The sequence below is a fragment of the Podarcis cretensis genome (assembly GCF_951804945.1).
Source record: "Podarcis cretensis genome assembly, chromosome: 7".
Taxonomy (NCBI): Eukaryota; Metazoa; Chordata; class Lepidosauria; order Squamata; family Lacertidae; genus Podarcis; species Podarcis cretensis.
The window spans coordinates 59,277,800-59,303,276 of NC_137176.1; the positions used below are offsets into that span (position 1 = coordinate 59,277,800).

Consider the following 25,477-nt stretch of genomic DNA (forward strand, 5'->3'; position numbering starts at 1 on the left):
TATCAGCTTCTCCAGTCATCCTGCCTGGTGACTGCAAGGAACTAGTAGGTAGGACTACTCTGGAGAAGCCGTCAGTAATATCTTGTGCTTGAGCTGTAGCAGTAGTCTCCGCAGGGTCTTCTTGATTATTGGTTTTCTCTTGCTAGTTCACCCCATCCTGTCTGCAGTCACTTTGTGGATAAAAGAAAAGTCTCAGCATAGTTGGCTAACATGTCCAAATTCCTACTTAATAAAAGCTGCATCTTTCTGCACATTATAAGCCCAATCCATTATCAGTATTTTAAGTTAATTTGAAGATATTTAATGTCTCCTGAGTTGCATCTAGAATTTGCAAATACCCAAACAGAGACCAGGAAATCTTTTTTGACGCGCATCTAAACTCATTTTGGTGAACCAAGTATGCTGTGATTGAAACTTTGCTGATTTGTTATGGAAGTTAACTAAAGTAATCTATGATGAAAATCAGGGGCTGTTGGGCTTTTGGTCATAGTTCTTTTTAGTGTGTACGCAGAATACCAAATTAAATGATGATTGGTGATTAAACATAGATGTAATATTAAAATATTAACTGCTCTTCAATTGATTTTAGTAGTGAATAATGAGGATAAAAATAGAAAATTCATTCTATTCATATCATGATTTTTCTAAGATTTCACTTGGTTTGTTCACTTAGAAAGGAGATTATTAGAAATACACAACAAAAGCTGTCCTACAAAAATGGACCAGAGCTACTTAGTTTCCTTAGAAAATACTGTAGGTGAAAATGTTTAATTCAATGTGAAATATATTCAAGGCCAGCAGATGAATTTTAAAAAGTATTGTAATGTGACCAAGGACAGATAAGGATGATTAATTAAGCTGCCTGGTGTGCATTTCAGTATGCATTTGGCAGTTGCATTGGTTCACTGAAATTAGCTAGATATTAATGAGAAGTTCTGCTGATTGTGATGGTAGAAGGATAGTGTTTAGAATCATAGTTAATTTGAGGCAAGGTGTCACGAATATGCTGATGACACCCAGCATTTCTATGTAACAGCTGAATCAAGAGAGGCCATGCATGTCCCAAAACAGTGCCTTGATGCAGCCATAGGAAGGAGGACTGCTAAAAAGCTGCAACTGAATCCTGATGGGAGACCCAATGGATGGGCAATCCCAAGTCTCACAGTTGGGGTGCACACCTGCTCTCAATGGGGTTATAGCTCCTCTGAAGGAGCAGGTGTATAGTTCTGGGGTGTTCCTAGATCCATCACTGACTCAGTCTGGGTGACCTCCGTGGCTCAGAATACACCTTACCAGCTTCAATTTTTCTACCAACTATGACCATGCATTGACAGGGATAATTTGGCTGTCCATACACTGGCAACCTGACTACTCTTGAGTTTCGTTTGGAAGCTGCAGCTGCAGCTGCAAGAGAGCAAGTTTAAGGGTTTGTTGGTATGTAAAGTTCTAAACTTGGGACCACAGTCTGCTTTCCTCTATACAGATCAAGCTGAGCTTTTTAAGATCTTCCAACCAAATTATCACTTCTTGACAATGCAGAAGCAGGCTTTTTCAGTGGTAGTGTCCACATTCTGGAATGTACTCCCTGGGGTAATTTGTGAGGCAGATACATTAATAACTTTTTAATGCCTCTTTAAACTATATATTTTGTGTACTCTGACTCGTACATTTTCTATTCAGTTTTGTAGTACATTGCTCAGTTTTATCTGTGAGGCATACTTTTTGTTTTGTTTTTATCTTTAGGGAATGTTATTTATGGTTATTCTTGTGTTTTTCTGGTTTTTATATAAACTGCTTAAGAATTTTTATTATATAAAGCAGCATAATTTTCTAATGAATAAGCATAGAACCTGGAACCAGTAAGTTGACATTCATGAATCCAGGAGTGAGAGAGGCTGGAACCAGTAAGTGCAGACCTGGGAGGAAACAAAAATCAGCACAGAGTACATGAGTGACAGATTGAGGAATAAAGAAAAAGGATACATTTGGAAAACTGACTTGGATATGAGACAGTCCTTTTTATTTTATTTTAAGGGATCCTAATTAGATATACTTAGTGAGCCAAATGCAAATTCTAGCAGAATTCCAGCTTCAGTGGTAATCTTTAGGCATGAATTTGGGATAAGAACAGGAATCAGTTCAACACGACATAGTCAACACTGCAAATGCATCCATTGCTGTATAGAACAGAATTCCTAGAAGTCAATATAGTTAGTTAATTAAAGAACTAAGATTAAGATTTACCTTTTTTTTTACTCTTCATGTGGTAGCTTCTAAGAAATGATTGAAAGAAACAAATACCAACTTCTAAAAATGTTGAACTAGAAGGCCAGGCTGTATTCTTAACTTGCTTAACTTGCCGTGGAAATGAATGTGGCTTATTTTCGAGTAGTCATAGGTTGGATTGTACTGCAGAATATGAATTACCATGTTCATATAGCTACAAATTTGCATATTCAAAGCTTACTAGAAATTCAGTGGTCCACTTTATTATTTAATTTGGAAAATGAATACAATAAGCATGATATTGTATGTATAATTAGAAGATTGGAAGAAATCAATAGAAAGATGGGCAAAGTATAGTCAAATCTGAGTCCAAAACAGAATTTTGGCTTAAGTGTCTGTCCTTTTCTTCCCCAGAGGTGAAAGCAAGGGCCCTCTTGGCACTCCTTGAATATACAGGTAATTTTAATGCATCCATTTCAGTATTTCTATTCAAAGCAGTTGGCTGAGTCTCCCCAAGAATTTTTGTTATATTTTCATGAGCTCAAAGGGCACTCATAAAGATAGAAGAAAATGGAGCATAGAAATTGAGTGGTCCTTATTAAGTGAAGTGAATATATTAAATGTGATTTCCTCCTTTCCTAACTGATGAAGAGTATGAAGAAGTATCAGTCATCTGATAAAGGGTGATACTTAGAAATGGGCGAGCTAGTGCAAAATTTAACAAGCAAAATTAGGATCAAGAAGAGTAAGGAAAAGTCCTAGATACACTAAAATACATTTTTAAAAAAAAAAAAAAAGCAGGGGTTGCAGGAAGCTGAGATATGCAGGCCTATACTGGACAGAACATAGTGATGAATTATCAGGGACCAATCTATGGCGCTGTGGGTTAAAGCCTCAGCGCCTAGGACTTGCCGATCGAAAGGTCGGCGGTTCGAATCCCTGCGGCGGGGTGCGCTCCCACTGCTCGGTCCCAGCGCCTGCCAACCTAGCAGTTCGAAAGCACCTCCGGGTACAAGTAGATAAATAGGGACCGCTTACCAGCGGGAAGGTAAACGGCATTTCCGTGTGCGGCTCTGGCTCGCCAGAGCAGCGATGTCACGCTGGCCACGTGACCCGGAAGTGTCTCCGGACAGCGCTGGCCCCTGGCCTCTTAAGTGAGATGGGCGCACAACCCCAGAGTCTGTCAAGACTGGCCCGTACGGGCAGGGGTACCTTTACCTTACCTTTAATCTATAGACTGAACACATATGGCACCCAACTTATTTGGCAATTTTAAATGAAAGTTGCTAGAAAAGAAGCACCAATGTGAACTATAGTTGACTTCCTTGCTCTGCTTCTGAATTCTAATATAGTCGCCAGTGCCAAGTGATGCAGTGGCATTTGATAACTAAATTATTCATTGTTTAGAGTCAAAACTTTTGCTGTCATCTACAAAGATCGTGAAGGGATGCATACATGTGACATTGTGCTATCACACATGACAGCCGCTGTGTATAATGTCACCTTTTACCCAAGAAAATAATGGCACTGCTTCTTGAAGGAGAGACACAATTCATTGTGCATTTTCTTTATAGTCTATTTATTTCTCCTTATTTATTTTTTGCCCTTCACAGATAGTAAGATACAGCTCAGGCGAGACATGGTCTTTTGCCAAAGTCTGGTGGCCACAGTTTGTGCTTTTTCAGAACAATTAATGGCTGCCTTAAATCAGATGTTTGACAATAACAAAGAGTGTGAAATGGAGACACAAGAGGCCAGCAGAAGATGGTTGGAACAGATATCCAGTGCCGGTGTCCTCCTTCACTTCCAGTCACTGTTGTCGCCTAATCTGGTGAGAGTTCCTGTGCGCAGCTGCGCCATTCTGTGTAATGTTCTTATTGTCCTGACCAATGGCATCTGGAATTAACATCTGTCCAGAAGCTCATAGTGTATTTTCTAAAACCTAAACTATTTCTAAAAATATACTACAAGTGCTAAATTTAATTCATATGGCTCTGTATTCTTCAGGAAGCTGACACATTGAACCAATAGGCAAAGGAAAGGTTTTGCATATTTTATATCCCCCCCCCCCAATTTGCATTAATAACATTTGGTTTCCACTGGAAACCCAGTCAAACAGCAACCATCCTGAGGGGCCTCAGGAGTAGAAGTGCTTATTTAAGCATTGTGATCAATTTGTGTTTGGTTTTTGTTTGTTTATTTTTTAAATGTACATTTGAGGAAGCTACAAATGTCTGTGTATATATTACATGTATCAAGGATAAAATATCTCTGTTCTTCTGGTGATTTTATTTAATGCTTCTGGCTTCAGTAAGAAGCTGAATATAAAGCAAAATTTATATTTTTCTAATCAACATGCTGATAAGCTAGGGAAGGTATCAGAAAATATAATTACTCAGAATCAGATTATTTGATTTCTGTTATAGCTACTGTAAGTTTTACCTTTTGGCAAAGTTCTGGAGGAATGCTCCCCTTGTTCAATAAAGTGCACTGAGAAGATTACAGTTTATTTTATAAGCCACAATAATACACAGAGTTGCATTTTAAAAGTATTAAATATTGTAACACGAAAATCATTTAAAGCATTTAAGCATAGCTTGCTGTGCAGAATTTCTGAGCTTACTCATTTGCATGAAACACAATTACAATTTGATAAGATTAAACATAGAAAATGGTAAATTAACCTGCTATATTTCATCCTTGCTAACAGTCATCTTTTGAGAGCAGATGATGGAGTGCAAAGTCAATAGAAATACATCAATCTTCATGCACTCCTGAGTTAATTGGGTTAACTACTGAAACAGGATGTGACCACCTGCAGTTAATGTTAATAATGATATACATCAATCTAGTATCTTTAATAGACTCATATATATATATATTTCAGGCTGATGAACAAGCTATGCTAGAAGACACATTGGTTGCACTGTTTGACTTGGAGAAAGTTACATTTTCTTTTAAACAATCTGAACAAGAGCCTCTAGTTGCAAGTGAGTATTATAAAATAAATGTTCGTCCTTCCATTGCTACTTCAAAATATAGTATGGTATAAATACATAGAAGCTTTATCTTTTCTAACTTGTATCATATCACCTGCATATGTAATGGTTGGGTGTTTTATATAGCTTTGGAATTAATATAATTTTAGTCTTAAATCCCAGTGCAGATGTCCAAGTCCCAATTTTCTAAACATTGTTAGGTGAATGGAACTTGTGGCTTTCACATACTACCAAAATTACCCAACTTTCCTATTATGGGCGATCCCCTGCCCTTTCCCTTCCTTTAACTTAACAATGGTGCAATGTCATGTGTGCACTGATGTTAATGCTAATTATGGTAACTATAGGCAGCCCAATGAGGTGTATGTGTGTGCTGGAGGCCCAAGTCCCTGGGACCAGGGCCTGAAAGGAATCTGACAGACTGAAAAAGGGCTAGGAGCCAGGCGTGTGTGAGCAATGAGCTCAAGGCAGCGTACATGGTACTCCCCACTCCGATATCATCCTTGCACCAATCTTGTGAAGTAGGTTAGGCTAAGAGATAGTGACTGGTTCAGGGCCATCTAGTGAGCTTCCTGGCAAGAGGGGTTTTGAACCTGGATTTCCCCAAATCTAGTCGACCATTTAGCTACCATACAACCCTGGCTTTCTTCTCTCACACTCAGCTCCTTTCCCACTTCCCCAGCATGAGAAAAGTTGGCTCAGTTAATGTTTTCTTACAGTACTTGAAGCTTTTTGTAGCAAAAATACTGACCGGGTGTTAGCATTTGATAAAACTGTAACATTTTTCTTTTCTTCTTTAGATATGCCAATCACATATCAAGCAGAAGGAAGCCGGCAAGCCTTGAAAGTTTACTTTTATCTTAATAGTTACAATTTTGAACAGCTTCCTCAAAGACTGAAGAATGGTGGAGGATTTAAAATTTACCCCGTCCTCTTTGCACAAGGTATGCTGGCAGTCTTCTCAATCATTCTGTAGGAAGTCATGTTATTTTTGTGTGATGCTAATCGCACACATTGTGCACGACTACAACCTGATGCAAATTTTAGTGTTCATTTTTGCTGTTGTTGTTGTTCACTTCCAGCTATTTGGACACTGCCTTGAAAGTTTGAACTTGTCATATATATACAGACTGCAAAAAACCCAAACAAACAAAACTCAATACCCAGTAGTTGGTATGGATGAACATCCAATATTGGATGCAGATTCTTCTATCTGCTGGGATTAGTTCATCTGAAAGAGCATGGGACTCTTAATCTCAGGGCTATGGGTTCAAGACCTATGTTGGGTGAAATATTCCTGCATTGTACAGAGGTTAGACTAGATGACCCTTGTGGTTCCATCCAACTCTACAATTCTATTATTATTATTATTATTTTATTATTTTTATGAAATAATTTTTATTTGTTTTAGAAATACAAAGTACAAATAAACATAAACTATAAAAACATATCAGTATAAAGAGATTCTCCGAATCACAAGACTTCCCCCCACCCCCTCCATAGGGTCTCATTTTAAACATCTACAACTGCATATTCATCCATACTCCAATTTTTATAGCAAACCATACTGCCCATAGTGATTTTTACACTACAAATGAATCAAAATCCTGCTCTTGTTTCTGTCTGCTTACAGTGGTCTCCTAAGTAACTTATAATTATTTCCATTCTTTTACAAAGTTTTTATTCTCTTTGTTTCTGAGTTTTCCAGTCAGCTTTGCCATCTCAGCATAGTCCATCAGTTTGGTTTGCCATTCTTCTCTGGTAGAGACTTACAGTTCTATAATTATATGATATGCAGTGGTACCTCGGGTGTTGCATATGCTTCAGGTTACAGACTCCACTAACCCAGAAATAGTATCTCGGATTAAGAACTTTGCTTCCGGATGAGAACAGAACTTGTGCTCCAGTGGTGCGGCGGTAGCGGGAGGCCCCATTAGCTAAAGTGGTGCTTCAGGTTAAGAACGGACCTCCGGAACGAATTAAGTACTTAACCCGAGGTACCACTGTACATTGCAATAAATATCTGGACCTCATTGAACTAGATGAAGGCATGTGAAGACGTGCATTCTTGTCTAGGATTTAACTATGACTAGAGTTGGAATTAGATTTGGAGTTATTATATGCAGTCATTTTCTATTCTTGCTGAAATGGAAAAAGAAAATGCCTTTAAACTGAACCCTATTCCAGGATTATTGAATAAGCACCTCTGTAGGTTGTACGGTCCCATGTGCTAGTTATGACTCTAATTCAAGGATAAGGGTATATAATTTGACCAACATTATTAACTATCTTTTGTACAGAAAGAAAGCTAAGGACTTTTACAGCACGCAAGCGATTGGGCAAAAAATGAATTATTTATTAACTGGCCATTTAACGAACTTTTAGCAGAATTAATATTCAGTATACAGTTAAGGCTGTGAACCCACATGCTGTTTGCAACAAAATTGTGTTTATTGGGAACATTTTCAAGTTGTTCCCTAGAGGGACAAGTCCTCAAAATTTTATAATATCAAAGTGGTGCGATTCCTAATTGCAAAATCTTTTATTAATATGCTCCTTCCCTCAAATGTCAGTTACCGTGTTCCAATTTCAATGTAATAATGAGATTACTCACCTATTAAGTTCTAATTTTATCAGCTTTAGATTTGCATAAGTTCTTGTTAAATGAGTAGGTAAAGACTCAGCAATGAATAAAGATTAAGGCTGCAATCCTATGCATACCTAGCTGGATGTGTAAGGAGCATTGCCAATACTTGAAGAATAAATTGAAATGGTTCCTTCTAATTGCAGTGACAGAAACAGTACAGAAATTAGAAATCATATGAAAGAGAGAGTGGGACTATGGCACTGAACCTATTGCTGCACTCTCTGTATTCATTCCACACCATCTATAGGAGGCTGCATATATGTCTGCAGAGTCTGCCGAACACACATAGGCAGCTGCCATGATATGAGATCCTGACTGTGCAGGGTTCCAGATCAAATGGATCCATTCAGGGGGCTTCAGCATATCTTAGACATATTTTAATTGGAAAAGAATCATATAGATACTTATATTAATTTTCTTTTGTAGCCCTAGAAAGCATGGAAGGCTATTATTACAGGGACAATGTATCAGTAGAAGAATTTCAAGCCCAGATTAATGCAGCTTCATTGGAAAAAGTGAAACAATATAACCAAAAACTCAGGTAAGGTAATTGCTTATCTATATGTGTCTTATCCAAGAACTAGTTGAGTCACACTCTTGAAACAAGTAAAGGGCAAATGAAGTCCTATTTAGTGGCTCTCTAAGCACAAGCATCTTTTAGGATTGCAAACTATTATTAATATGCATTGCTATCAACCTGACCTACAAATTAGTTCAGGTAGGAATACCTAAATTTTAGTCAGTATGGCTCCCATGCCCTATTGCAACTCAGCCTAAGCATGTGCAACTGAATAAATGAATATTGCCACCCCTTCCTCTTCTTTGCAAATTTTAGACTGGAAACTCTTCACAGTAGGGAACTGTTCTCTAGTCTCTGGAAAGCACTATGCATACTGATGCCCCTGTATAAATTGCAGCAGCAACATCATTATCTTAAATGCAACTAGTTTGACTAATTCGCTTATTAAAAATAATTCTTAACATTCTGTAGCGTTTCTTGCAAGTGTTTGTACTCTCATATGCAGAAAGAAGGTTTGGATGTAATGCTCCAACTTCATAAATAAACTGTAGTTTACAAAGGGAATGAACACCAGGTCCACATGTACATTCCCCTCTTGTACTGAATCAGTTCATATCCTAATATCCTGGTTAAGAGACCATGCCTGTTGTCTGATGTACATTCTCTGGTTTGTTCTAAATTGTTTTGTTATATTTTAATATTGTATGATTATATGGTTGCAACCACCACTGGGATCTTGTGGTGAAGGGTAGGTAAGAAATTGCTGAAATATTAAACCAGGGTTCCCCATTTTGGATATAATAGGTAACTTAGAGTTAGAACACCACCAGGATTTCCTTGCTGAAGCCAGCACAGGAGGAGTGGAGAGGTGGGGCAAGGGAAGGGAGAAGCACACATACCTGATGTTCATTTCAAGCTTCATAAACATTATGATTCTCTATAATTTTAATATAAACTGATACAAGTAGTTTGCCAAATGCTTTGAAGGAAAAAAGACAGAGTTAACTAGGCTGCAGGTTTAAGCATCTACAAGATGGGACATTCTTCCAAACCCTACTGACCTAATTCCATTCCAATGCACACCATGCTGCTTCTGAAGAGACAATAAAAGCCAGTCTGCTGTGAAATTCCTCACTTCCCATTTGCTCCAGATTTCAACATATACATGGTAGCCTATAAGGAACACACTGTGTACTAGGTGAAAAAACAGGGTGCTGCAATCAGCAAAGGCATGGTAATAGTCAGGAAACTACTTACCTTGAGAATTTAGAAAGGTGCAGATAAATCTTTTAGCATCTGCCCTAGTCTCATTTTAATGGCTCTATATATTCTTGTCAAACTTTCAGCCAGATTGCTGTTGTGTTTTATAATTAGACTTTACTAGTTCTGTTTCCTTGGCATTTTTGCAAGAAAAATGGTATGCTGATTTTCTGTTTTCAAGTTGGGGGAGAGGTTAATGGTGTAAATTTACCCTGACCTTATGTTTTGCTGATGGTAAGATGCTGCTCAAAAGAGAGAAAGTAATTAAGTCAGCAAAGATTTTTAAACACCTTTATTGCGGTATATATGAAAGCTCGGCAGTTATTAAGAGCTATGGGGAACTTAGTGATACATTAGCAAAAACTTAGGCATAGCATTATAAACATAGAATAATTACAGGAGCTTTTGATTAAATCAGTTAATGTCGTCATAATCTTGGGAAATTAGGTGAAAGGAAGAAATCAAATACAGTAGTAATGCATTACCATAAATCAATTCTAAAATGAAATAAAATTTTATTTTTTTCATATCTCTTGCTCTTTACAACTGATTTTCTCTTTTATCTTATGGAATCTAAGTGGGCCTGGTTCCAGCATATGCCATATTGGCCCATCCTCTTTACCACGGCCATGGCAGCCAGCAAGAACTTGCAGGACAGTGCTAGTTGGAGCTGAAGGCTGCATGCCAATACTTTCCAGCCTTACCATCTTAATTGTGGCAGTCCTGTTTTCAGCTCCTCCAATACTCACCACAGGAGAGCCTAGCTATTCCAAGGGCACTTGTGTGGGGACCACAGAAGCAGAACTGATTCGAGCACTGGGTTGCATGCCCAAACTGCATGGTGTCACTGCCTTACTTATGCACACACCAGGAGCAGCAGAATTAATGTGAGTGAGAAGTTTGGGGACATCATATGCAGCTACAATATCGTAGGCTGGCAGCTGACCTGTCTGCAATCTAACCAGGGCCTCCAAACTTGGAATGTGCCAGAGTAACTACCATGTAATTTGGCTAGTATATTCAGAACTATATCTTATACAAGCTGCTTAAAACATTGTGGAAAATGCTTCCCCGTGGCCAGTGTTCTCCATTCTTCTGTGGATACAAATGTGGTCCTTCCCAAGCATAAGATGCAATCCATTTGAAGAATATTTTGTGTGAACTCATTTACAGAAAACAAATCTTCTGCTAATAGCTCCCAATCCACATGCCTCTTTTGACAATTTGAATTCTCCAGTTGTGCACTAGAGCAAAATTGATAAATGAATTGCTTTCAACCAGGAATAGTTAATTACTATTTCAACTTTATGAAAAATATGCCTTTCAGCTGAAAGCAAACCTGATTTGCTTAATAGTTATTTGCATTTATTCAAATAAATATTTTTAATGGATTTTTGCCCTCTTTTATTTCTTACAAGGAAGTCTTCCTTGTGTAAGAAAAATAAAGTTTAGAAGTCTAAAACAGCATTTCCCAATCATACTACAAAATAAATAATTATGGAGATCAACCGTCTGCCATGTATTTTTCTTATTGAAAATTTCTTCCTGTCTCTTATATTTTAATAGAATTTTAGAAGCAAAGGAAATGTAGATTGCAACAACACAGGTGAAAAGGTTGGGCTATACCAAAATCATCTGGTTGGCAAAGGGCTTCTGCTTGTACAATAGGACTTCTCCCTGTTCTGGGGATTTCCCAAATCCATTTTATTAGCTGAACAGTAGAGATACTGAGAAAGCTCACTTAGTAACTCCATATTCTTTGTGAGGACAAATACGTATTTTGTCCTCTATAAGTACTTTTTCCCTTTTCTTCACTTTTCAGAGTTAAGCAGGGGTACAGTATGACAACTACACCAATGATAATTCTAACAATAGGCAGCTTAAATTTGTGTTTTACAATTCAGAATACACAATAAACATGTTGCTTCCAAATAACATCACAAATTTAATATTTCATAATTCAAGAAGTCTACGATTCTGTGTAAACATATATGATCAATGGAGTACTATAAAGGTAAAGGTAAAGGTACCCCTGCCCGTACGGGCCAGTCTTGACAGACTCTGGGGTTGTGCGCCCATCTCACTTAAGAGGCCAGGGGCCAGCGCTGTCCGGAGACACTTCCGGGTCACGTGGCCAGCGTGACATCGCTGCTCTGGCCAGAGCCAGAGCCAGAGCCGCACACGGAAACGCCGTTTACCTTCCCGCTGGTAAGCGGTCCCTATTTATCTACTTGCACCCGGAGGTGCTTTCGAACTGCTAGGTTGGCAGGCGCTGGGACCGAGCAGCGGGAGCGCACCCCGCCGCAGGGATTCGAACCGCCGACCTTTCGATCGGCAAGCCCTAGGCACTGAGGCTTTAACCCACAGCGCCACCTGCGTCCCATGGAGTACTATAGTGAAATATAAAAAAGAGTTAGAATTGCAAACAAAATTTTAGTAATGAGATTTTTATTCACAACGAAATTAGTAGTCATTAGACCTTCAATTTGCTTGCTGTGACCATGCAAATGAAGCTATATTACAAAATATAAAGCATGAGAATACATAAGAAATGTTGGTAGAATTTAGAAAGTATATTATAATAAAAAGTGTGTGTGTGGGCGTGTGTGTGTTTAAACCATAACCATATTTGGAATTCAACTGGATCTCATATGTTCTTTTATTGCACTTCCTGACTTTTTATTTCCCTGACCTTGTTTTCTATGGTGCATGATTTAGATAAGTTTAGACCTAATTACCATTTGATCCTGGTTGCTGTATGATTTCAACAAACCAATCTCTTGTATTCAAATATAATGTGGAAACTATGATTTGTTCCAAACATCAAATGGCAGCTTTAAACCTTATATTGTTATATGTAAGGCATGTTCCCATAACAACAATTCTCATTCAGCTGAAATGGGTCTTACTCCTATATAATTTCTACCTTTTAAAAAAATTTCTCCCACATTTTCAGAATGGCAAAGCTAATATTTTCTGCACATTGAGTAAGTCAGGGGTCAGCAAACTTTTTCAGCAGGGGGCTGATCCACTGTCCCTCAGACCTTGTGGGGGGGCTGGACTATATTTTGGGGAAAAAATGAACAAATTCCTATTCCCCACAAATAACCCAGAGAGGCATTTTAAATAAAAGCACACATTCTACTCATGTAAAACACGCTGATTCTGGATCATCCACAGGCTGGATTTAGAAGGTGATTGGGCCGCATCCGGTCCCTGGCCCTTAGTTTGCCTATCCATGGAGTAAGTATTATGATTTCACACTTGTCACTCTAGGCAGATTAGAAAATACTGCCTCGCTTTGGGCATTACTCCAAGTTTCCCATTAGCTTTCCTCGTAACATTTGATTAAGGTCCTAAACAGGCATTTAGTAATTAAGTGAAGTACTTTGGAAATTTGTATGCTGTCCTCAGCTCACCGTGTTCTCAATAATACAGAAGATCATATTGTACAAAGCTATACAAGTGTAGCACTTTCAAATTTTCTACAAGTGTCAGCTACTTTAGGTGCCAGATGAAAACATTCGTCTTCAACCAGGCCTTGGGCTGATTAACATTTTAAATGTGTTTGTAGGAGGGCGGGTTATGGGTTTGTTTTGTTTTTGTTATGCATTTCACTTTTATTTTGTATTTTCATGGTTTGAACCACCCTGAGATCTTTGGATGAAGGGTGGCATACAAATTTAATAAAGAATAATAATACTTAGTAGTATTAATTATTTCATGTTCACATAAGTTACACTCTGAAAACCAATCTTGTGCGAGGGCTGAACTGTCCTATATTTGTATTACACAGGAAACAGATAAATGTTTCTGCTTTGCTGGTAAAATGGCTGCCAAATACAATGCATGCTCAGCCCAGGAAGAGATGCGAACAACACATTCTTTAAAAATACCAAAAGAGTGTAAAAATAAAATAAAAAATGACAAACACGAGTGGTGTCCAATGGAACACCACCAGTGGCAGCTTGTGGGCTGTGCTGCCACTAATATACTCAATATATGGAAATAACTAAAGAACTTGTGACACAGGGGAAAGAACATAATCGCAGCCCTGGCATCACTGCACAGAGAAATTGCAATATGACACCACAATATCCTCCCACCCCAACTCAACCAGCCAGTGAAGCATGCTAGCAATTACTGTGCTAGAGCTAGTCCCCAGGCACCCATACAGGCAGGGTTCAAATCCTTTTATTCTCCTCATAAGCACGACAAACACAAATGGAAGGAAGGCGATAGCACACCCCAGAATATGCATAGATGTTGCTTGGTGTTGACTGATTCCTTCATGGTTATTTTGTAGACCATAAAATCAAAACCCATCAAATAAAAAAAAGTGCTCTTTATTTGTTCAGCTGAAAGTAAAGTATTTGAACCTGGGTCCTGAACTACCCATTCATGATCTACTTTTCCAGACTATTACTAATTGCAGTAAATCATATGCAAGCTGCTGTAAACATGACCCTGTGAAGGTCATATATTCTAAAGGATTACTTTTGTAATGCAAACTAAGATTTTCTCATTCTACAACTTTTAACTAAGTCTGTTTTCAAGGGTTAGCATATTTTATATTAATGAAAGCTTTGGCTTGCACCATATGGTGGGGTACATTTAATTTTCAGGACAGCTTGCCTCAAAATTATTAATATTTTTCACAATAAGTTTCAAGGGAGGGTTGCATTAAATTAACATTTGCCCATCACTAATTTGCATGATGGTTCTTTGTGTTGTGAATGCTTTAAAAATGCCACAAAGAGGCTAAAGGTCTTTGCTTTAAAAGTACATTATAAAAGCTCTTGAACAATTAACCCATTGTAGATGTTTATTTTTTTCAGGGCATTTTACCTGGACAAGTCAAATCTTCCACCTAATTCAACATCAAAAGCTGCTTATATAGATAAGGTAAACGAAATAAGGATGTGTTAATTAAACTGTTTCATCATCCGAATTAGGTATCCCTTAAGAGCAATAGTGCAATGCATATTGTCCACAAGGAAAACATTGTATTTCTTGAGACATACTAAGCTTAAAAACTGGACTGATCATGTGAAGGAGGGGAACCTATTCCTTAGGGTCCTTATCAGGGAAGTTTCTTATGTTTCAGAGAATTAGGTTACTCACAATGCAGAGCTCACTCAACTATACCATGCCTTCCAGTGCTGCTGCTGCCATATTTGTTTTCTCTGTAGAGAAACATGTGCCCATGTTTATACATAGAATAGCTGACTTAAGAACCTAAGAAAAGCCTGCTGGTTCAGGCCAATGGCCCATTTAGTCCAGTATCCTGTTCTCACAGTGGCCAACCAGATGCCTACAGGAAGCCTGCAAGCAGCATCCAAGCACTAGCGCACTTTCCCCTCCTGCAATTTCCAGCAACTGGTATTCAAAAGTACACAGCTTCCAGTCATGGAGGCAGAGTGTAAACTTACTTATGTAAGCTAATAAGATGACACCTTTATAAGTGGCTATTTTGGGCAAGTGCATATGTATGAACATAAAACAGGAGGCACAAGCATCAGAAATGGAATAGAAAGGGCAGCAGTGGTGGGGTAGAAGAGCTGAAAATAATGCTAATATATTGCACGTCTGGCAACCAACGCACGCCTTTGGTTTCAGATAGTACATGGTAAGGTAAAGGGACCCCTGACCATTAGGTCCAGTCATGCCTGACTCTGGGCTTGCGGCGCTCATCTCGCTTTATTGGCCAAGGGAGCCGGCGTACAGCTTCCGGGTCATGTGGCCAGCATGACTAAGCCGCTTCTGGCGAACCAGAGCAGTGCACGGAAATGCCGTTTACCTTCCCGCTGGAGCGGTACCTATTTATCTACTCTAGGAGGCTTAGTTTGGCTAGAATCGAATATACACTTCCAGAGTTAACACTAAATACATTACTTCTGGTAAATGAGCCATAGTTGTTAGAGGACTGTGAAAATTTGTGTCACAGGCTTTTTAGACTTGTCTACCGTGTACTATTTGAAACCAAAGGGGTGCATTGGTTGCCATATGTGATTCCCCCCCCCCCCCGCTCTCTTACCCCACTAAAAGAACTGTTAGCAGCCAAAATCAGTAGAGCTCTCTGGAGCTACAACCCTGTCTTCCTTGAGAATGTGAATATAAGAGAGAGTTTTCAGGGGGAAAAAATCTCTATTGTAAGTATGACAATTCATTAGTTCCATTTCCTTTCTTTGTCTCACTAGAAAGTGTAATCTGCCTGTTTAAAAAGTTTCCACTGTTAATTTCCTTTAATTGCCTAATTAAAGAACAAAAGCTGTGATCTTTTGTTACATAATTGCTAAAAGGGCCAGCTACAACTTTGCCTGTCTTTGTCCTGGTACAGTGGTACCTCGGTTTTCAAGTGTCTCGGAAGCTGAACGTTTTGGTTTTCGAATGCCCAAAACCCAGAAGTAATTGCTTCAGTTTTCGAACACGCCTTGGAAGTCGAATGGCTTCTGCTGCATGTTTTTCAATTTTCACAATTGAAATTGAAATTCTCCCTTTGCGCCTCGGTTCGGTTGTCGAACATTTTGGAAGTCGAACGGTCTTCTGGAACGGATTACATTCAACAACCAAGGTACCACTGTAATGGGCCCTAAAGTTACTTATCTTCTACATGAAGGACAAATAGGCTGTCTTCAGGATGCCATGGTACCTATGCTCTGAATTTATTTATTCTCATGTCATTAAGAGAAATTATAGTTTGGTTTTTGATGAACTTAGAATTCATTACTTTCTTCTTGAGACGGTGAGTATATGTTAATGACAGCAGCATTTTCACTTACTTGCAGCTGATGCGGCCCATCAATTCTCTGGATGAACTTTACCGACTGATGGTGTCATTCATAAGATCCAAGCGCACAGCATCCTGTGCTTACACAGCATGCAGTGCCTCAGGAGTTGGACTGCTGTCAGTCTCTTCAGAACTCTGTAGCAGACTCGGAGCTTGCCATATCATCATGTGCAATAGCGGAGTTCACCGGTATGGTAATTTATCACTTTTCTTGATAGCTGCTATTGCCACCCAGTTCCAATAATAATGATTTATTAAAACCTTTTTTATTCAGAACTGAACATGTGTGTACAGCTCTTGTAACTGACTGTGAGGTGGCATAGCATAAGGATATGTAACACTATTTTTTACATTATGTAAAACATGTATTAAAAATGTTGTTGTCCCAAATGTGGTTGAGAGCTATCTCCTTGTGAACTGCTCTACTTTGGTGTTGCTCTTGAATAGCTAATAACATTGTCTAGATTGTCTTGGGTGCCACACTGCAAGCTGGGTTTCACTTGAGTAAGGGAGAGATTACGTAACAAAAATTAAATGCATGCTGCTTCTAGGTATACCACAATGCTTCCTAGATGCGTGCCTCCTACTGGTCTGAGAAGAATATAAGCCATTTTGTGGACTGTCATATGAGGACAGCTCAGAAGTGAGAACCCAACTGGCAGTTTTAAGCAGTGCTTTTTTTCTTAAAAAAGAAAATGTTTAGGGGTACTCTCATTTTGACTCAAGAAAATCACCATTTTATAGTTCAAATTGGGGGAAATAAATACAGCAAATGGACAAAAGTACAAAGATTCACAAAATATTTAGGGGTATGTGTACCACCAGAAGAAAAGCACTGGTTTTAAGAATCTAGTCTGCTTTCTCTGCCTTTTGTATTAAATCTTGAATGGTTTTGACTCTTCTCATGAATAAAGAACTAATTTATTTAAAGGTCACTAATTAGCAAAACCCAACCAAGAGAACAGAATGAGTAAGTAGCAGATGGTAGGGCGTTTTTTTCAAAATATGTGGAAATAAAACCAAATGTTAAAATAAAAGACCTTATTTTTAGAGTAATGCAAGTGTTCTTAAAGCAGTAAGAAATTTATAATCTTTTGAAATCTACATGACCTGCTGAGGTTAAGAACTTTAAAGCCCTCTTCAGATGTTCGTTCTGAATGTACAAAAGGGCAAGTGAAAACATGCACAGTGACCCTCACCTCTTTGATGCACACTGCGGACACTTCCCAGCCAACGCGTGATTGGTGTTAACTTCAAGGAGGCTGCCTTACTTGTGCATAGGGTTTCCAACATGGAGACAGTCACAGGACCCAGGTCAGTCAGGATCAAAGGTTGAATGGACTTAACAATCCTATCCTTTCTATAAGAGAGAGAATAAATGTAGTTTAAAAGGATTGTGTGTATGTATACTAACAATGTGAGTTCACAGAAAACGACCATTGGCAACAAATTATGTCATCAGCTTTTCATTTTAGTTAAATACAAATCCAAGTCCTAGCTATCTTTCAGCTTGGTATGGAGAGTGGATGGAGTCTGGCTCTTTTGTCTGTTATTTTTTCCACAGAGTCCAAATTGAACTGCACTTAACAACACTAAGCTAAAAATGCTTGAAAGATTTATTTGCATTCCAGCATCGAAGCTAATATTTGAGCTTCTGAAAAGTTAGCAATTACTTTTGCTTTGATTTTTATTACAGTGCATTTTCCAATTAAAGCAACAAATCCTGTATCTCTCCAGACAGACATGTATAGCAATCAAGTGTATCATCTGAATAGGATCACACCAGAAAGAAAATAAATGTACTTATTAACCTTCACAGTGCCATATGAAACATATTTACTATAATGTATACAAAGTAATCATTTATTTAAATTCACAATCATTTATGTAAATTAGCATAATCCTAAAGAGGGAGAATCTTCTGTTTTCGGATTTTGAGGCCACAGCTACAATCCTAGATGCTCTGGTTGGTTGGTTTCTAGCTGCGTAGCAAGCACAAATGCCACCCCACCCTGCAGCAGATCACAACAATTTACAATAGAATTCAGCTCAGTTTAACTTACCACTAAGTAAATATTCATCAGGTTGAAGTATATGTGTTGCCCAGTGGATAAGAGCAGTAGGCTTGGATCATCTAGGTGCAAATTTGCCTTCTCAAATGAAAATCCAAAATATGTTCTATAAACTTGAGTTTTACCCATTTGAGAAAAAAATGATAAAATTGCTCTTTAAATTTAATAGGAAGTTTCACATAGACTTTTTATTTTCATGTGGTGCACAGTTTCAACATGTTTGCGTCATAAAACTGCAAGAAAAACACTTGAGCCTAATTTGAATAGTAGAGTGCTTGGTATCTGGTGGGCGGGGCTTGTGTTTTGCTCCGAAATAAGCCCCTCCCTTGTGTGTGTTCTCGATGGTAAGAAGAATTCTGTAAAACTAGAAAGAAAGGCTACTCACTACTTTGACTTTTTTGGACTTAATGAATACAGCAGCTTTGGATTTTTGTTCTAATGGACCAACATGACTACACATTTTTACACAGAGAACTAGAACGCAATAAAACTTGATCTCTCCTGCATTTATCTGATTTTGCATTGCAGGTGCACTTTGAGTGTCACTCTGGAACAGGCTATAATTCTTGCTCGGAGTCATGGCCTACCTCCTCGCTATATCCTGCAAGCTACAGATGTGATGCGCAAACAAGTAAGCTTCTTTATTGCTTTGATAAGTTACATTTTACTACCCAATGCTCAGTTTTCCCCCAGTTGGATTATTGGCCTTGGAAAGCAATTCTATCCATCTGAAAGTACAACATTAATATTTAACACATATGCAGGTTGAACAGGACTGGGCCTGGGAGGCCAGGATTTCTCAGCCAAGGCAGGTGGTTAGAGCCATGGCCATCAATCCAAAGGGGCCCACTGCTGCCCCATCACCTCGGCAAAGAAGTGGTGCTGATTTCAAGCAAGATTATGCCCATCTGGGGGGAGATCTCACTCAAAATTGGCACAATTGTGCCCCAAATCGGCACTGGTGGCCACTACTCCTCCAGCGTGCCATAGCTTCGTTAGAAAAAACAAAACAAAACACCACTTCAGAGAATAAAACAGCAAGGTGCGAGGTACAAAATGAAAGTAAGAATTCCCAGCTCGCTGAGCGTGTGAATTTATCTCTCCTGGCTCAGCATGACCTTGAGGTAGTCAAAACATAAAACATAACATTTACAGCACAGCAATGGATGCGTCTGTTTTGATCTTAATTGCCATCTACCTTGTAGTTTTCCCAATAACTTTGGTATATATTTTTTGAATTTGTTACATTTTATGAGGAAATAAAGCATTATGGATAGCACAGGTGCTGACCATTATTTGAACCTCTCCAGGCTTTTGAATATTTGGCCGGAATTCTGCCTTTAGAAACTGAAGGTGCAGTGGGAAGAGTCTTTTTTATTCGATTATATTTTCTGAAGCCACAAACAACTCTTCAGTTACTTACTGCTGCTTCGGGGCATCTTCTATTTCCCAATCAGCAAGGAAAAATGATTGTTTAGGTATCCAATATTTGACCATTTTGTTTAAATGAATAACCCTGTAAATGTCCTGGTGGAGAGAGCCCCCCCGCCCCCCCGGTTTTAAGGAATAACTCTATTAGAAGCACAATCATTTTTCTGTCTTGCAGGGAGCACGAGTGCAGAACACTGCCAAGAATTTAGGAGTTAGGGACCGAACACCACCATCTGCTCCAAGGTAACGAAACATTGCAATAAATGGCCTGTGACCAAGACTATCATTTCTCCAATTTCTGTCAAATAATTTACCTAGACTCAGATCACAATTTTATTGATATTGAAGTACAGGGTATTTTTTTGTTTGTTTCTTAGGGACATCCATACTTTTGGAGCTTATGCAATTTGGTACCAAATGCCAGTTCTGGTGGAGTTGAGTGCTTGATTATTACAAAGCCATTGTAATATAGTTTTAGCCAGTTTAGGAAAATATCCTGATTGGGCTGAACTAGGAGCTGGGTGAAATTCCTTTGATCCCTGGAGACATATTTAAGAGCCTATTATCTTGGGGGTTGTTTATTTTTCCCTGGAAACATTTAAATGTGACTGCCAAGTGAATGGTCAGTTCTCTCCCTTTAGTTATAAATGTTTTGGTTCATACCAGCCCCCCTGCTGGAGGTAGAGTTGGAATGTGCATAATTAGTTTTACACTGAACATTATTAACATATACTGTATATATGTCTTGTCCCGGCTGTGGTAACGCGTGAGATTCCATACTTTGGCGGTCTTCCGCTTGCAATTGACTGGACATGGATCTTTCTAATGAACTCTTTTGAAAGCTCGGGTTCAACTTGCCTAGATTGGGGCATATTTTCATGAGCTAAACAGATATTTTCTTTTATTCTGGATACTCATTTGAACTAGAGTTGCCACCATTGGTCAGGCAAAATACTGGGCAGGTTGGGGACCTGATAATTGCTTCCACCCCTGCTCTCCAGTAGTTAGTAGAAAGTTTAAATGTTTTAGACAGTTTCACAAAACTCAGGCACTTTTATAATTGTTCTTTGTTTTTGGCAGGCTATACAAACTCTGTCAACCACCACCTCCTGTTGGAGAAGAGTAAAGACTCCTATTGGAGGAATGATCAAAATTCCAGCTTCCATGACACTAGTATTCCCTAGAATGTGTCTTGATGAACAACAGCGCGTAGCTCCAAATACAGCAGTGCTTCATCTTAAATATGACTTAGCTATTGAGGAACAACTATTTCTGGAAAAAGCAGATACCTAGATCTGATCTGCTTGCTTGGTGAAGTAATATTTAGGACATTTACACTGGAATAAGTCTGCATTTTAGGTGGTTGCTTCAACAGTGCCAATCACCCACCTAAGCACTGGTAACTGTATGAACACAAAGGTATAACACAGAATGGAAAAACCACTATTAAAAGACCCTTTCAAAAAGTTTTGATTCAGAGGAAGATAAAATAATACTAGTTTCAAGTTATTACGCTACACTTTTGCAGTTTCTTGCACAGATAATTGCGTCCACCTCCAATATTCTAATACTGTAAGTTGGAGCTATACTTGAAAATACGGTTACATACTAAAAGCAGACTCGAAAGCTAATAGGAATAGAAAAAGTACAAGTGAATTTGTGTTCCTGATTTTCTAAACCTGCAAAGGGGGACACGAAGATCATACCTTATAAAGGGTTTTATCTGAAGCAAAAAGACTGCACTGGGGGCAAGATTTCTGGAGTTCCACTTTACAGTTACAGGAGAAACATGCCTCCTATACACTTCTGGCCTGCATTTTCTATGTAATAATTGAAATAGATTTGAGAAAAGGGATGGTGATGGTAGTAGATGATTGCAAATGGATTATATGAAAAGCATTATTCCTAATACATGGGTGTTAGATACAGGAATGTTGTGTTTACTTTTCATGACTTGACAATAAGTGATTTTTAGCATGAGATGCTCAATTTATTTCACATTGAGATCAGATGCTAGAAGCGGCAGGTGGATTCTGAAGAGTCCCAAGATTCCATTACCGTAATTAGACTCCTTAATAATTATTCAGGAACCACTGACAAGAGTGTTTCCTGTGATACAGTGGTGCCCCGCAAGACGAATGCCTCACAAGATGGAAAACTCGCTAGACGAAAGAGTTTTCCATTTTGGAGGTGCTTTGCAAAACGAATTTCCTATGGGCTTGCTTCGCAAGACGAAAATGTCTTGCGAGTTCCTGCGGGGTTTTTTTCACCCCCCCCCTTTTCTAAGCCACTAAGCTGCTTATCTGCTTATCCGCTAAGCCGATAAGCCGCTAAAATCCGCTAAAAGCGCTAATAGCGCTAATCCGCTAAGCTGTCAATGGGCTTGCTTCGTAAGACGAAAAAACCGCTAGACGAAGAGACTCGCGGAACGGATTCTTTTCGTCTTGCGAGGCACCACTGTAGTGAACTCCATGGCATAAGGGATTTTTGAAAATGCTGAATCTGAGAACATGCAGTTGTTTATATTTTTGTACTTCTGGGTAAAAAATAAGAGTGTGGATTACATTTACATAAGAATACAAAAAAGTTCTATCTACTATTAGATAATCAGAGGTCTCTAATCTTTCTTTAAACCACCTGGCAAATTATGTAGTATCAGTATCCTAAAAGAAAAGCAAACATTTTGAAAACTAAAGTTTACTGACAGCATACTTAAATTTATGTCAGAAATGACATCAAATTTATGTTGCAATCAACCATGGGACAGAGTGACAGTGAAAAGAAAAACAGAGAAGATAGAGCAAAATATACAAACTTCACAATAAAATATGTAAATATCATCTAGAAATGCAGAGGATTAACAGCTTGCCTGATTATAAAATTAACGTTAAAAATATCCCACCCCAAGGCAAAATTGATCTGGCTGACCACTATCAGGGAGAGGCTAGACTATATGTCTACTCAGAAGTAGCCCAGGAATTTACTCACTGAAGCAGCAGCCATGATATGGTAATATGATGTATATAGTAAGCAACTAATTGTTTACTTCAAGGATATGTAACATGCAGAATTCACTTTCTGAACTGTTATTATCACTTCTAAAATACTGAACTTTATGTTTAAATGTATCTAGGGTATATATTTGGAGCATTCAGGTTCTAAAATGTAAGAATAATTTCAAATTGTTCACTGCAAAATCATATTATTCATCACTTATCTGACTGGGCTATAAATTTCATTTCATCTTAGGAATCTTGGCTTAGAAATCCTGCCTTTTAGACAGGATGATTGCTACTACAGTTCAAAAGCACAATTTAGTATATTCTAATAGTGCCTGGAACATATTTCTACTGAACTCATATTGGTGACTCATCATATCATTACTATCATATATTCCTACCAATTTTTAAAGATTATAGCAGCACTATTAGTCTGTAGCATCATGTATATAGTGTAAGAAATCCAGTAAACTTATGTGTCCTTTGGGGGGGGGGGGTTAGTTGTTTTCATTTTTTTGCTCATTCTTGCAGTACTAGATTTTGCAAAGGGAGAATATATTTTTTTAATTACTCAGTAAGAAATCTAGAACATTGCTGCTTTTTTTAAAAAAAGTATACATATGTAAAGAAAACTACAAAGTATTATCACTAGTTTCTTTTAAATCTCCCATATTTGTAGCCATATACTTCAACTTTTCTGATTGTAACATTGGTAAATAAAAATGACACCTCCTCTTAGTATGGATTTGAATCAAATTATTTTTCTATGTATATCTTTGTGTCCATCATATCACCATCACTTACAGTGTAATACATTCCAGGTGATATCCAATGTTATTCATACTTGGAGAAAGTCCATTGATTTCAATGGGCCTACTCTGAATATGACCAATACTGCATATCATTCTCTTTTTTATTAGATATCTGAATATTTTAAGTCTATATAAAAATGGAATAGCACCAAACAATAATAAACTTGTCATATGTATAACCTGAGGGGTTCTTTTCATTATTACTAATTTATATAGCACCAATGCAAATAACACTTTGTTTACTTTTGCTTTTCGCACTTTTGAAGACAACTTGCAGTTGGGAAGGGCAATATTTGGTGGACAACTTGCACAGGGCTCTAAGCTACATCAGGGGCATGATCAAAACAGGGGCCCAGTGTGGGTGCTTTTCCTTCAAAATATTTTTTTTTAAAAAAACTGTGCTATATCCCCTGAAGTATGGGGAGTCCATTGCAATTCCATATATTGCTTAGATTAGAAGATAAATGACCAGGCAGCGTTCAAAGCTTGCAGCTGGAAGCATCTCCTACGCCAGCATTCTGTTATCAAATCTGTATGACATTTAATTAGGTTTGAAAGAAAAGTGCTCATAGAATCCTAATCACTAGTTCATATTATTGCTATCTGTCTTCTGTGTAATTGAAAGCTCAGAGGACGTCATTATGCCAACCCAAAATTATGAAATCTTGTCCATCACTGTGATAAAGTGACATGTTTTATTAAACAATCACAGATATTTAGATAGAAGATATAGATAGATAGATAAATGATAGATAGATAGATAGATATGAGGATATATTTTCTTTGGAACAGTATCTTTGCAGATCAATGAACATTTTAAAGAGAATTATTAGCACTTAAGGCAAGTGTGAACATTGGGCCTATTGAAACAAAGCAACAATTTATACCTTACAAATGTGTCAATTCACTGTAACAAGTAAAGACTTTATACCAAGTCAGGTCCATCAAATCTGCCATGATCAGACCACACATGCGAGTGTGTCCAGTTCTGGGTGCCAAAATTTAAGAAGCGTATTGACTGTCAAGGAGGGGGTCGCTTTCTCGAGTCCTCCCTCCAAGCTACTAATCAATCACATGCAGGCACCGAATGGGTTATCACGCTTTATTGGCTTCTTCTCTGGCCCAGCTTCAGAACATCAAACAGCAAGTCTAATACACGGCATGCTCTCTCTCTCCCCTGGCAGGTTAACTCAAAGATTTACAGGGGCTGGGGAATGCTGGCAACCAGCCAGCCCCATCACATACTCCCGCTTTGGGGACTAATTGTTACCACCTGCCTGAGGGGCCCCACCCAGCGATACCTGCTCACAGGATCACTACTTCATGACACTGACAAGCTGGAATATGTGCAGAGGAGGGTGACCAAGATGATCAAGGTCTGGAAACCAAGTTTTACGAGGAACAGTTGAGGGAATCGGGTATGTTTAGCTTGGGAAAGCGGAGATAGGACAGCTATCTTCAAGTATCTAAAGCAGGCATAGGCAAACTCGGCCCTCCAGAAGTTTTGGGACTACAACTCCCATGATCCCTAGCTAACAGGACCAGTGGTCAGGGATGATGGGAATTATAGCCCCAAAACATTGCCTATGCCTGATCTAAAGGGCTGTCACACGAAGGCCAGGACCCGAACCAATGGATTCAAGTTACAAGAAAAGAGAATCCAACTAAACATCAGGAAGAACTTTCTGACAGTAAGAGCTGTGGAATAGACTCCCTCAGGT

General features: G+C 38.5%; 1 protein-coding gene and 1 long non-coding RNA gene across 8 annotated transcripts in view; one reads left to right on the forward strand and one right to left on the reverse strand.

Moving 5' to 3' along the window:
* PREX2 (phosphatidylinositol-3,4,5-trisphosphate dependent Rac exchange factor 2) overlaps positions 1–22,056 on the forward strand; it is a 104,962-nt gene extending 82,906 nt beyond the window's left edge. For all 4 annotated transcript variants that reach the window (XM_079983029.1, XM_079983030.1, XM_079983027.1 and 1 more), the window contains exons 31-40: positions 2,641–2,682; positions 3,840–4,057; positions 5,114–5,216; positions 6,026–6,169; positions 8,299–8,413; positions 14,491–14,557; positions 16,441–16,631; positions 19,043–19,145; positions 20,121–20,188; positions 21,026–22,056. In XM_079983029.1, the coding sequence (XP_079839155.1) occupies positions 2,641–2,682; positions 3,840–4,057; positions 5,114–5,216; positions 6,026–6,169; positions 8,299–8,413; positions 14,491–14,557; positions 16,441–16,631; positions 19,043–19,145; positions 20,121–20,188; positions 21,026–21,071 (1,097 nt within the window). In that variant the 3' untranslated portion in view covers positions 21,072–22,056. The remainder of the gene's footprint in view (positions 1–2,640; positions 2,683–3,839; positions 4,058–5,113; positions 5,217–6,025; positions 6,170–8,298; positions 8,414–14,490; positions 14,558–16,440; positions 16,632–19,042; positions 19,146–20,120; positions 20,189–21,025) is intronic.
* LOC307219770 overlaps positions 1–25,477 on the reverse strand; it is a 78,983-nt gene that overhangs the window by 38,839 nt on the left and 14,667 nt on the right. For 3 of the 4 annotated variants that reach the window (XR_013840535.1, XR_013840536.1, XR_013840537.1), the window contains exon 3: positions 17,642–17,802. This is a non-coding gene — a long non-coding RNA (uncharacterized lncRNA). Of the gene's footprint in view, positions 1–6,594; positions 7,003–17,641; positions 17,803–25,477 lie in introns of those variants that run through there. The other variant, XR_013840538.1, reaches the window with a different exon arrangement.